General features: G+C 37.3%; 1 protein-coding gene across 1 annotated transcript; it reads left to right on the forward strand.

Moving 5' to 3' along the window:
* The first annotated feature begins 500 nt into the window (after positions 1-500).
* On the forward strand, positions 501-13,567 carry med14 (mediator complex subunit 14). Its single transcript, XM_043249407.1, is given in 31 exon segments — positions 501-901; positions 1,444-1,470; positions 1,845-1,953; positions 2,031-2,204; positions 2,289-2,422; positions 2,559-2,611; positions 2,614-2,685; positions 3,109-3,216; positions 3,505-3,637; positions 3,715-3,865; positions 4,111-4,222; positions 4,544-4,669; positions 4,751-4,829; positions 4,912-5,071; positions 5,159-5,353; positions 5,550-5,684; positions 5,789-5,865; positions 6,448-6,608; positions 6,694-6,840; positions 7,203-7,294; positions 7,451-7,603; positions 7,787-8,056; positions 8,860-9,076; positions 9,448-9,573; positions 10,589-10,771; positions 10,968-11,194; positions 11,272-11,451; positions 11,708-11,815; positions 12,302-12,427; positions 12,599-12,788; positions 12,918-13,567. Coding segments are annotated over 31 exon segments (4,269 nt in total). The 5' UTR covers positions 501-731; the 3' UTR covers positions 12,992-13,567.
* Positions 13,568-13,660: the final 93 nt, after the last annotated feature.

Here is a 13,660-nt window from a genome sequence, read left to right on the forward strand (position 1 = left end):
AAAATAACCCATACATAATATTTAATAATAATATTTCTATTTGGTTTTGGTATATTATTACTTTAAATCATGTTTTTTTTTTTTTGTTCTCTTCTCTCTCGATTTAGTTTTCAGAAGTCCTGTTTATAATGGACAAAAAATGTGTTTGATTTGTTTGTAAAAGTATCATTAATTTAATTCATTCATTTGTTTAGTTTAATTTTAAATGCTTGATGTATTGAAAAAATACAAATATATTCCAAAAAAACCCCGGATATTCTTTCCGGCCGTTTACCGTGGCAAAATAAAGGTCTCATAGACTATCACTTTACAGCAGTTAAAATGCTATTTGACTGCACATATAGACAAAACGCATTTTTAAAAAAAATACATTAGTGTTCTATTTTATGTACTTTAAAAGAAATAAAATACAAATAAATCTAATATAATTATTTTATAATCACGCTTTTGGCTTTCAGACTTTTATTTTAAATTATTTATCCAGCGCCATTTAGGGAAAAGAAGAGTTTTGTTTCCTGCTTCAGCTCCAGTGGGTGATGGCGGGGCTCCATCTCTCCACATCTTACATGTTACAGACTCATTTCTTCTTTTCTCCATGGGTTAAAATTGTTTCCGCCGCCTATAACCATTAGGACGAACGTGTGATAATATTCTCTCGAGCTAGTCTGCGGTAAACGCGAGTGGAAAAGGGTCGGATCCGTGGCCATACATCGCTCCCGTTGTATTTTAAAATGGCTCCAGTTCAAATCGGTTCGGACGGGCAGCTGGTCCCCGCCGGGGGTCCGAGCTCAGCCCCGCAGCCTCCTCCGGGAGCCCCGGCCACTCAAGGAGTCCGGCTGAGCCTCTTGATCGAGTTCCTGCTGCAGCGAACCTACCATGAGATCACTCTCCTGGCTGAGCTGTGAGTTCATGAGAGATATCAGACCGGTTCTGCTCACTGGTCAGGCATGCTTAAATCAAGTTTAGTGTAGCACTGGCTCGTTTGTTGCCTTGACAAATATTTTACTTTGAAGAGCATGCCAGCTCATTTATAAATCTTGATTTTAAATTGTTAAAGATTATATGGGGGTATATAAATTATGTAGGGATGTTGCTGCAAGTCCTGCTAACCCTTGTATTACTTTTTACTTGGCTATGTTTATTTGGATAACCGTGTAAAATTTTTCAGGGCAAAGTAATATCGCAACATGAAGCTAGTTTATTTGAATGGTCTGCTCATAGCAGCCGAGGTTCATTTATGTTGGATATAGTGAGTGACAAAGGTTTTAAGTTTTGTCTGTGGACCAAGTCTGTTAATAATATGCTGCAAAAAGAGCATAAAAGAAAATGTGCACAAATTTTCTTGTTCTGTTACTTTTATGGATCTTTATTGTTAGTTCTTCCAAGTTGTAAAATGTAAAATGTTATTTGCTATTTTTAACTTGTATCCTTTTTTTTTCACAGACTTCCTCGAAAAACGGATATGGAAAGGTGAGAAACTACCTTAAAGTTTCCGCTTAGATTCTCAAAAACATAAATTACACCAGAGATTAACAGACGGGAGCTGCAAGGCAGAGCTAAGGGAGAAAAAGTTTAAATGTTTACTAAATTATATACTTAAATTAGCAAACGAATGAACGTTTGAACATATAAATTAAGTAATAATAAAGTGTGCTACCATAATGATGAGAAAAATAGCAATATTGTTCGTATTTATTTTGCAAATAATAATTTAGATGTAATTATAACATTCATTTTTAACTATACACATAGATTTGACTGTCCTTGACTCCTAAATGATTGAAAACCCCCGAGTTACATTTTACTCACATATGAACTTCACTGATTTAAACTGTATCTTACAGGAAAATTGAAATTGTCCAGTTTGCCAGTCGGACACGGCAGCTCTTCGTACGTCTGCTTGCTCTTGTGAAATGGGCAAGTAATGCTGGGAAAGTGGAAAAATGCGTGCACGTGATATTTATTATTTTTTTAAATGAATGTTTTTGCTTTCTTGTTGAGGTAGTACTCATTCTTAGCTCTGATTGCAGATGATCTCATCATTTCTGGATCAACAAGCATATTTATTTGTTGACACGGCTGATCGACTGGCGTCACTGGCCAGGGACGCCTTGGTACACGCACGTTTGCCTAGTTTTGCCATACCTTTCGCCATCGACGTATTGACCACAGGGTCTTATCCGCGTCTGCCCACCTGTATCCGAGTGAGTAGTCCAACGCGAGAGCTTAAAGTAGACAGTATAAACGTGAAACAGACAGCAATGGTGGTCTTTTTTTTTTTTTAACAGGACAAAATTATTCCTCCTGACCCTATAACCAAAGCAGAGAAACAGACAACGCTAAATCAGCTCAATCAAATCCTGCGACACAGACTAGTCACCACTGACTTGCCCCCACAGCTGGCCAACTTAACTGTGGGTAAGTTCCAAGCTCCAAGACGTATTCTGCTGTGTAATAAATATCTTATATGTGTCCATTTTTTTAATTTTTATTTATTTATTTATTTATTTTTTTTTTTTTGTTTGTTCTGATTTATAAATGATCTTATTTGTGTGCAGCCAATGGCGAGTAAAATTTAGAGTTGAGGGGGAATTTGAAGCCACACTGACGGTGATGGGGATGATCCTGACATCCCTTGGAGACTTCTTAAACTAGAGATTCTAGTTGAAGACAAGGAAACTGGAGGTAAGATGCATAATAATAATAATATTTGATGGAACCCCCTTTGCATGTACCCTTGTTTTTCTGACATTTTCTTTAAATATGTCTAAAATTATAATTTAAAAAAATATATATTTTATTTGTTCCACTGTTAAAAAGTTTTAATATATTCTGAAGTGTTTTCGGCAGCCGAATATGCCGTTCATCAGTGTGACGCAATCCTTTAGAAATCATTCTAATATGTTGATTTAGTGTTTAGAAATGCTTTCTTTTTATCAAAAGTTGTGCTGCTTAATATTGTGGAAACGGTGACGCACTTTTGAATGCTTTGTTGCATAGAAAGAAATAACTTTAGAAAAAAAGAAATGAGCTTATTTGAAACTTTTTTTTGTAACAATTTAAATTTCTAATTTCTTTTAATAAATATTGGTTTTATAATCCGTGTAGATGGACGGGCATTGGTCCACAGCATGCAGGTGAATTATATCCACGAGTTGGTGCAGTCTCGACTGTTTGGAGATGACAAGCCTCTTCAGGACATGTACACCTGCCTCCGTATCCTTCCAGAACAAATTTGGTTTCTGTTTTTTTGATAGAAAGTTCTATTAACAGTACATACATGGAGTTAAACCGTAACTTTTTAACCAACTTGGATATTTTTCAATACACAACTAGTCAATTTAAACAACTTTTTCTTTTCTTTTTTAAAAATGTTTTTTTTTATATATATTTTCTAGAATACAGTTTGCATAAAATACAAAAATTATCAGTTAAAAAAACAAACAATTGAGTCAAAATGAAAATGAAAAAAATCAAAAGAGTTTCCTTAATGATTGTTATCAGACTCATTTTGCCTATCACTACAGCTGGAAGTGTTGCACTCTCAGACTCTGATGTTGATCAGAGAGCGGTGGGGTGATCTAGTGCAGGTGGAGCGCTATGTCCCTGCCAAGTGCCTCACATTATCTGTCTGGAAGTAAGTTTTAAAATTTGCTACAGAGATTCAATTTAATTTTTCTCTTGGTTTTGTATCTAACGCTTCCTGCCTTGCAGTCAACAGGTCCTGGGTAGAAAGACTGGCACTGCACCTGTGCACAAGGTCGCCATCAGAATTGATGAGACTGATGGATCCAAGCCATTACAGATCTCTCATGAGCCTCCACTCCCTGCCTGTGATTCCAGATTAATGGAAAGAGCCATGAAGGTTAGTATCATTCTTTAATATAATCTCCTTTTTGATGATAACATTGATGGTACCCCAACGATGAGCATTGTATGGGCTTTTCTTTGCTTATAATATATACCACAGTTTCTACTAAATATTAAGCATTACAACTTTATCAACCTTGATAATAATAAGAAATGTTTCTTGAGCACAAAATCAACACTGAAGACAGGAGTATTGGCTTTTTAAGAATTAAAGCTTTTTTTTTTGGGCTTTTCTTTCAGATTGATCATCTCTCAGTTGAAAAGCTTTTGATTGATAGTGTACATGCCCGCTCACATCAGAAGCTGCAAGAACTCAAAGCCATCCTAAAAAGTAGCAACCCTAGTGATAACTGTGAGTATTTTACACCACAATGATTTGCCTGTTGTTCTATTTTACAAAACTGATTTACTATAGTGCTGTCAAATGATTAATCGTCATTTAATTGCATCCAAAAAAGTTTGTTTACATAATATATGTATGTATTGTGTGTATATTTGTTGTGTGTGTGTATATATAAATACACAAAACTTCTATTTTGAATGCAGTTAATTGTTTGACAGCACAAATTTACTGTATATTCTTTTTTTTCTTTTTTCTTCAACAAGAAAACAAAGTCAAAATAAATTATTTAATTCATATGCATTTAATTGATTTTGCGTGTTTATTTTTCAGCCTTCATAGAGACTGCACTGCCCACACTAGTCATACCAATCCTGGAGCCCTGCGGCCGATCGGAGTGCCTCCACATATTTGTTGATTTACATTCAGGAATGTTTCAGCCAATGCTGTATGGAGTCGGTAAGTCACATATCCGTCGGAGGCACATTAGATAATTTGAACAAATCAACTACTAACTAGTCTCGCTTCTCTTATTTCCAGATCAGTCAATGTTAGATGACATTGAGAAGAATATTAATGATGATATGAAGCGCATCATTACATGGTTACAGCAGCTAAAGTAAGCACTCAAGCTACCTGTTCTTGGTGCGTTTTATTTGTTGTGACGGCGATGATAATATATTATATTATGTTTTGAACAGATTCTGGTTGGGCGAGCAGAGATGTCGACAGTCTGTGAAACATCTTCCCACACTCTGCACAGACACTCTTCACCTATCTAACTTAACCACGCATCCTGTGGGCAACTTGTCAAAACACCGCCTGTTCATCAAACTCACTCGCCTACCACAATACTATATTGTAAATACTGAAATAAATATTTACTGTATTTATGTCAGAGATAAAGGCTTTTTTTCTACACATTTAATTAACTCTTGTCTGTCTCAGGTGGTCGAGATGTTTGATGTGTCCAACAATCCGACAGAGCTCCAGTACAAGTACTACTTTCTGTCTGTGAGTCAGATTGAGAGTGAGGATGGGCTGCCTTCTGCTCAGCTGCTGCAGCTGTTTAAGCCCAACCTGGAGGAGCTTGTGCAGGACATTTCATCTGGACGAATGGCTCGTCTTGGGTCCAAGAGGAAGGTGGGATACTGAACTGAACATTTGTTACCGCTTTTTGTTGTACTTAAAAAGGCTTTCTGTTATTGATATTATTATGAATTCATGCATTCATTTCATTTTTTTAATTGAGATGTTGAATTTTTCTCATGAAAATTTTTTTTGTGGCTTTCAGCTTTCTTATTTTAAGTAATGAAGTCTCTTTTTGGTCACCCTGTAGTTGTCGGGAGAGCAAAGTGCCATTGAACCGAAGAAACCCAAAAGGTCAGGAGAAATGTGTGCCTTTAATAAGGAGCTGGCCCACCTGGTAGCCATGTGTGACACCAACATGCCCCTCATCGGATTACGCTGTGAGGTACTACATAGCCATTAGATGGTGAAAGCAGTGCTCTATTAGCTGAAGCTGTTTGTTGTAAATGTCACGTTTTGTGTTTACTGAATGGTCTTTTATTCTCGTAGTTGTCCAATATGGAGATTCCTCATCAAGGGGTTCAGGTTGAAGGGGACGGGTGTAGCCATGCCATACGTATACTGAAGTAAGATTTATTCAAAAATGTTTTCTTTGCATCAACCTATAGCGTCCTTTTTGGAGTCTATCATATAAATAGTGTGTGCAGCGTATGTACACAGATATGTTGTGTACGTTCAGATCACGTGCGTATGTTGCAAACGTTGGGTACATATGTGATACTTTACAAAATGGCAAAATTGTTTCAAAATTTTTTTATTTTTTTTAACAAAAGATTTCGATTTCACTCAAATGCTTGTTTAAACTTTTAATTAAATTGTAATAATTGAATCCTAAAAATGTATCATGGGTTCCACAAAAAATATTAAACAGCTTGTCTTTTTTTAAATGTTGATAATAATAAGAAATGTTCATTGAGCATCAAACATTAGAATATGATTATAAAAATGATTTTTTTAAGGATCGTGTGACGCTGAAGTCTGGAGTAATGACATCATAAAAAAAATTTACAATATTGAAGTTTTTACTTTTTCAAAAAATCCAATTAATACAACATTGGGGAAGATAAGAGACTTCTTTCCAAAACATTAAAAACCAAAATGAAACTTTTGGTGATAGTTTGTGAAATGTTTTTTTTCTTTTCTTTCAGAGTTCCACCTTGTAAGGGAGTGAGTGAGGAAACCAGGAAAACTCTAGAGCGCTCCCTGCTGGACTGTACATTCAGACTACAGGGCCGGAACAATCGCACCTGGGTGGCAGAATTGGTTTTCTCAAGTTGTCCACTCAACAGCACAGCCAACAAAGAACAAGGTAAAGACAGTTCATTTTACTCTAACAGCTTTCGAAACAATAATGTATGTGTCTTTGACAATATTTTCTGTCAATTTCAATTCAGCTTCTACACGACATGTCTACCTGACTTATGAAAACCCCCTTTCGGAGCCTGTGGGTGGCAGGAAGGTGGTGGAGATGTTCTTGAATGATTGGAACAGCATTAGTCAGCTTTATGAATGTGTGCTGGAGTTTTCACGGGCTTTACCTGGTTGGTAAACTAGTTAAATCACATCTCTTCCATTTTTAAGTTTTAATGGATGACCTACTATGATTTGTATTTATTTGGTGCCAGCATAGTACATCTAAAATTATTTCGTCAATTTTCGATTTCTTCACAAGATAATGTTGTTTTACAATATGTTTAAATAGATTTGATAACATTTTACAATATTGCTGTTTTAGTGTTTTTATTAAATGCAGACTTGTGAGTGTAAGATTTCTTTCATAAACTTTAAAACAAATCTTTTTTTAGACATCTTTGAAAGTTTGTATAAGAAGATACTTGACTTATGAATGGTCTGAAGAACTTAAATTGCTTGTACAGTAATTTAATAATTACTTCTTTTTCAGAAATGCCCTCCTATTTGAGCCTTTTCTCAGAGATACGGCTATACAATTATCGGAAGCTTGTTCTATGTTATGGAAGCACCAAAGGCAGCTCGGTAAAAACCTTTTCATCTTGTTAAAACGCAGATGTTAAAGGTCCTCCTAAAGGAATAGTTCACCCGAAAATGAAAATGAATGGAATAGTTCATTTAGTGGTTTAGTTTAAATCGCACTTGTTTCATTTACTTCCATTTGAATACTGTTTCTTTCAGGTGACCATACAGTGGAACTCAGCATCCCAGCGTTACCATCTGGCCCTGGGGACTGTGGGACCTAATTCAGGCTGTAGCAACTGTCACAACATAATTCTCCATCAACTTCAAGAAATGTTCAACAAGACACCCAATGTAGTACAACTTCTACAGGTACCTGGAGGCTTGACTTTAGAAATCACCATAATAAAATTCACGTTTAGGTTCATATTCACCATATTGTATTTGTATTTATATTTACTTTATATATAATTTTTATATAAGTATACATAGCATCTACTACTGAATAGATAGATAGATAGAGATATATATTCTCACATACTTGTCTGTTCTCAGGTCCTCTCAGACACTCAAGCACCTCTAAATGCCATCAACAAGCTACCCACAGTGCCTATGCTGGGCCTCACCCAAAGGACCAATACGGCCTACCAGTGCTTCTCCATCCTGCCTCAGTCACCCACTCATATCCGTCTGGCCTTCCGCAACATGTACTGCATTGATATCTACTGCCGTAGCAGAGGTGTGGTGGCCATCCGTGACGGGGCGTATAGTCTTTTTGACAACACCAAGATAGTCGAAGGTTTCTACCCTGCTCCAGGACTAAAGGTAGGTGGAGCAAAAATATTAAACGCATTAAAGTAACCATTTACTCACTCTTGGCATTCCAAACTTTGCTTTCTTCTGTGTAACATAAAAGAAGATATTATGAAGAATTTTCTTCATAATACATACTTCAAAATATCTCCTTTTAAAGAAATAATTCACCCAAAAATGAAAAATATTTTACTCACCCCGAAGTCATCCTAGGTGTATATGATGTAAATAACTGGCTTTTGTGATTTTTTTTTTTTTTTTTTTTTTTTTCCCAGAAGAAAACTGAGTTCTGGCTTCTTTGCTGACATATGACTCGATGTATGATGCAACTTACGTCATACATCGTACTTTGAGTCAGAAGTCAGCCAAGAAGCCAGAACTCTGTGCTCAGTCAGTGAGTTATGTCAGAATTTTAAATCTAGAAATGTTTTTGTTACACCCACCAATCTGCTTCAGATGACATGTAATAACCCACTGAAGGCGTATAGGTTAGTTTTTTGTTGCTGTACTTGCATATGTATTTATTTTACGAAGCTTCAAAACAATGGCCGCTATCCACCTGCATTATAAAGCTTGGAGAAGCCAGCAAACGATTTTTAAAAAACTCTTGACTGCGTTTGTCTAAAAGAAGAAAGTCAAATACACCTAGCTTTGGGGTGAATCAAATCTGGGGTAATTTTCAATTTTGGGGGAACTATTCCTTTAAGAAAGCCAGGACCGAAACAATTTAAGGTTGAGTAAATGATGACAGAAATGTATTTTTGTTTCACTGTCCTTTTAACTGTTGTTGTGCACTTCTCAATGATTTTCCGCAGACGTTCTTAAACATGTTTGTGGATAGTAACCAAGATGCCCGCAGGCGATCGGTCAACGAAGACGACAACCCTCCCTCCCCAATAAGCATGGACGACACCTTCATGCCCCACACCCAGACGCAGCCTCCAGGCAGAGGGGTTTATCCACCCCTCACATCGCCCCCCAACCCGTACCACGTGCCTCCCTCACCGTCCATGATAACAACACAGTCTCCAGGTATATAAATATGTGTCTTTATCATGTCATATTGCTGCCTGTGCCGTCCTGGTCATGCCACCATGCAGTCAGGGAAACGAAAGGAGGAGAAGCGTTTTCTCATTGGTGTCCCACTCATTTTAAAAGCGTCCCACCAGCTCTTCCTGTCTGTTGGTGTGCATGCTTTTATCGGTCAGTCTGTGTTTGATGACACCATCACAGTGCAACCTCACGAAGCAGCATGCCCACAGTTGCCCACCCATCTCCATCCGGGGTCTGCAGATCCTGTCCCGCTTTGGCTGCAGCGTGTGTGAAAGTGAGCGTGCAGGAACGGGAGCTACACGCTTTTGTTGGATGTTTGATGAGGCCACTGATTGGTTAATTGTGTGCAGGGAACATCCACGCAGCCAATTCCCCTAGCGGAGCTCTGCGGGCCCCTTCTCCTTTTGGGCCCACTCCTTCTCCCTCCTCTCTGGGCATTTCTATGGGGCAGACCTCCAACTTTGCTAGCCCACATGGTAAGTGCACGGGAGGCCTGGATCCAGGGTTTTGCTGATTGGTTTTCTCTTTTACCTCTGCGGTCCAGGGCTTTCCATCTTTCATGGGCTGGTGAAAGACATCACATTTGTTGCTAATGATCGACTTTGCATGGTGGACGTACTCAGTTTAAATGAGCACTTGCTTGATACCTCTTGCATTATTTCTTGATTTTTATTTATTTTTTGTTTCTTTGTCTGGTGGGACTGAGAAATCAAAACATAATCATACACGTGATTATATGCAAGAAAAAAATACAAAGAAGAACTTGGTACTGGGATTTAGTCTTGTTTTATTTTTAATTATTAAAGTTTTTTTAATGATAATTTTTGTTTGTAAAAATGTTGGGGTCTGTAAGAGATCTCTCATGCTAACAAAGGCTACATTTATTTGGTCAAAAATACAGTAAAAATGGTAATATTGTAAAATATAATTTCAATAAAAATATCTGTTTGCTTTTTTTTAGTATTAAGTGTCATGATCATTCAGAAATCCTGTAGGTTTTGTGCTCAAAGAAAAGTTAAAACCATTTTTTTTTTTTTTTTTTTAGGATTCCCTGATGAAAAGAATTCAAAAGAACATCATAAATTTGAAATGTTTTTGTAGAATACTTCTTTAAAACTATGAAATCTTACTGACCCCAAACTTTGAATTACTGTTTATTTTTGTACAGTTTTTTTTTTTTTTTGTACAATTGACAATAAATTCTCACGAGTAATGATTCAGTACATTTTCATGCTTTGAAATGTCTTAATTGGTGTGCTTTTGAAATCATGTGAAAGTGAATCCGCATCATTGATTTAAATCTCTTTGCCTTGTTTTAATCATACAGAATTATCATTGTTGGTTGTTAAAGCAGTTCTGACATGGCATTAGGGATATATGTGTTTCTGGTGGGTTGTGTTGAGTACTGTTACTGCCATGGACCAAAAACTTTGATGGGAACTGGCACTCCTTGAGAGATTACTGTGCAAATGTCTTTAATTTGTATTGCAGGAACTCTTGACCCAAGTTCACCATACACAATGGTGTCTGCCAGCCCAAGGGTCGGACCATGGCCAGGTTCTCCGCAGGTCTCTGGACCCTCCCCAGGGGCCCGAATCCCTGGCATGTCACCAGGCAACCCTTCTTTGCACTCACCTATTCCAGATCCATCCCACTCCCCTCGAGCTGGTACCAGTAAGTCCAGAGTGTCTAAAAACACATCCATGCTATCAGAGCATGTTGAAATCAGTCATTTACTTATTTCCTTACATTACAGTAATCAGAATAATTTATTATTATTATTATCATCATCATCATCATCATCATGTCAAAGCAGAATTCCAATAAGTTGAATTGCTCAGTCAGTAACTATGTATGTGTGTGTGTGTAGGTTCACAGGCAATGCCCCCACCCCGTAAACTGCCACAGCGGTCCTGGGCCGCTTCTATTCCCACCATCCTCACCCACAGCAAGCTGCACGTTCTGCTTCTTCCGTCACCCATGCCATGCCCAGTGCCAGGGCTGGCGGGCAGCTACTTGTGCTCACCTCTGGAGCGCTTCCTGGGCTCTGTCATCATGAGGCGGCACTTACAGAGGATCATACAGTTAGAACCCAATGTGAGTCAGAAACTCTTAACATGTTACAACCCATTAGATTGGTATGATTACGATTACTCGTTAATTTTTCTTCGCAGCTCACCATTGTGAACTCCAATGAGCCGGGCGTTATCATGTTTAAGACAGAAGTGCTTAAATGTAGAGTGGCTCTCAACCCTAAAACCTACCAGACTCTGCAGCTGAAAGTCACACCGGAAAACACTGGGCCCTGGTCACAGGAAGAGTTGCAGGTCCTGGAGAAGTTCTTTGAAACCAGGGTAGGAAATGAACTTTTGAAGAGAATTGTATTGTGTATTTTAAAATTGCCCTGTTTGTACTGATGTAACAACGCTGGAATAATGTCATGATTAGGGACTACCTGTTTAAAACTAGACTGAAAACGATTGTCTTTGCTATTCTGATTAGTGCAATTGGCTTTGATTTATTTCTTTTTTTTAAGCAAATCAGTGTGTTCAGTTCCATCAAGTCAGGTATTATGCAAGTGCAAATAATTTTCTTTTACTTAAACCGTAGGTTGCAGGACCACCCTTTAAATACAACACACTAAATGCCTTTACAAAGCTGTTGGGAGCTCCAACCAACATACTCAGAGACTGTGTTCGCATCATGAAACTGGAGTTGGTAAGCACATTCATGTTTAATTTTCCTTTTTTGTTGCCCTTGTGCAAGCATATGTTGTTTCAAAATGCTGGCGTCAATAAGTTTTTTAAATCAGTAATCAGTACTATATTTAATAAGCATATGGTAATCTGGTCAAAGTGGACAGTAAAGATTTTAAAATTAAATGTTGTTCTTTTGACCATTTAATAATAATAATTAGAAAAACAAGGATCACTTAATCAACAAATAAGAATATTACAATTATTTCTAAAAGATCATGTAACTGTGAAGACTGGAATAATGGCTGAACAAATTAATTTTAAATCTTTAAAGCAAAAATCTAGCTTTGCCATTACAGTAATAAAATACATAAATATGACAGAAAACCGGTATTTAAATTGTAACAATGTTTCGCAGTATTACATGCAAGACCCCTTTCTAAAACTTCCTAAACTTTTGAGCGTTATTTTACATCACAAACTCACCGGCTCATGATTTTTCCCGCAGTTCCCAGACCAAGCGGCCCAGCTGAATTGGAATGTGCAGTTCTGTCTGACCATCCCACCCAGCGCTCCACCCATTGCCCCACCAGGAACCATTGCTGTGGTGCTTAAGACCAAGATGCTCTTTTTTGTAAGTGCTGCAGCCACAGTTTTCTGGTTCGCAGTGTCTCTGGATAAAACACGATCTCACCGTACATGACCATGTCTTGAATTCATTTTATTATTCATTTTACGCTTGGCAAATTGTATTTGATCTGGGGTTCCAAAATGTGTATTAACCTGAAGTGATGCTCTTCTACAGCTCCAGCTGACCCAGAGGCTACCGGTACCCCAGGATCCCATCAGCATCATAGTGCCTATTGTGTATGACATGGCTACCGGACTGACCCAGCAGGCTGATATTCCCCGCCAGCACAGCTCCTCGGGAGCTGCGGCCCTGATGGTCAGCTCAATCCTCAGGAGGTTCAATGAGCACCATCCACCACGACAAGGTTCGCACATCTGTTTTGTTTAATGTGAATTTTTAAATTGAAATAAGCATATAATATTAGTCAGATGATTAACATTTTATGTTTCTAGATTTGCATTTCAGTATTAATGCTATCCTTTTTTTTTTGCAGGAGAGTGCACAATATTTGCAGCGGTTCATGAGCTCATGGCTAATCTCACACAGAACCCTGTTGGACGGCCATAACTTGTCTTTTTGGAAACTTCTCCAGACGATCAGTAAATAACTCAAGGGAAATTCAGGTTTTCTGCTACAGCCGATGGACTCTTCTGCTGATGTATCATATTGTCATAAAAGGGAGCAGAAATATGATGGAATTTTTTAATGTATTATGAAGCATGTAAATTAATAATTGTGACAAAAGCAGGACTTCATTTTTTTTTTAAATAGCTCGAAAAAGTTCTGCTAATGGATTTATTTTTTTTCAGATGCACTTCTTAAGGAAATGATTGTGATAGAAAAAATGTTTAACTACAGCTGTATTTTTTTTATTTGAAACTTTGCAGAAAATTTCTTTTTTTTGTAATACACAATATCAGTACTGTGTAAGTATTGATGTTTTCTTTATCAGCACACTATTTAAATGTTTTTTCTTTGATTTAATTGCTTTGATTTCTTAGTATACCTGTCACTTTAAATATGCGTGACAAACCTCCTAAATAAGCAGTGTTTTATTGTCATTCTTTGGAATCATGGAAAAGGTCTAAGATTTTTCTTGTTTGTGTTTATTACTATTTAATAAACCTTGAAAATAGCTCCATCCTTTCATTAATAACTCCTTGTTTGTTTAAGTGAAATTAAATATATTTAGACAACAAATTGAGAACAGCTATCCTTCTTTGTTAATGTAAAGAC

The sequence above is a fragment of the Puntigrus tetrazona genome, chromosome 9, assembly GCF_018831695.1.
Source record: "Puntigrus tetrazona isolate hp1 chromosome 9, ASM1883169v1, whole genome shotgun sequence".
Classification (NCBI taxonomy): Eukaryota; Metazoa; Chordata; class Actinopteri; order Cypriniformes; family Cyprinidae; genus Puntigrus; species Puntigrus tetrazona.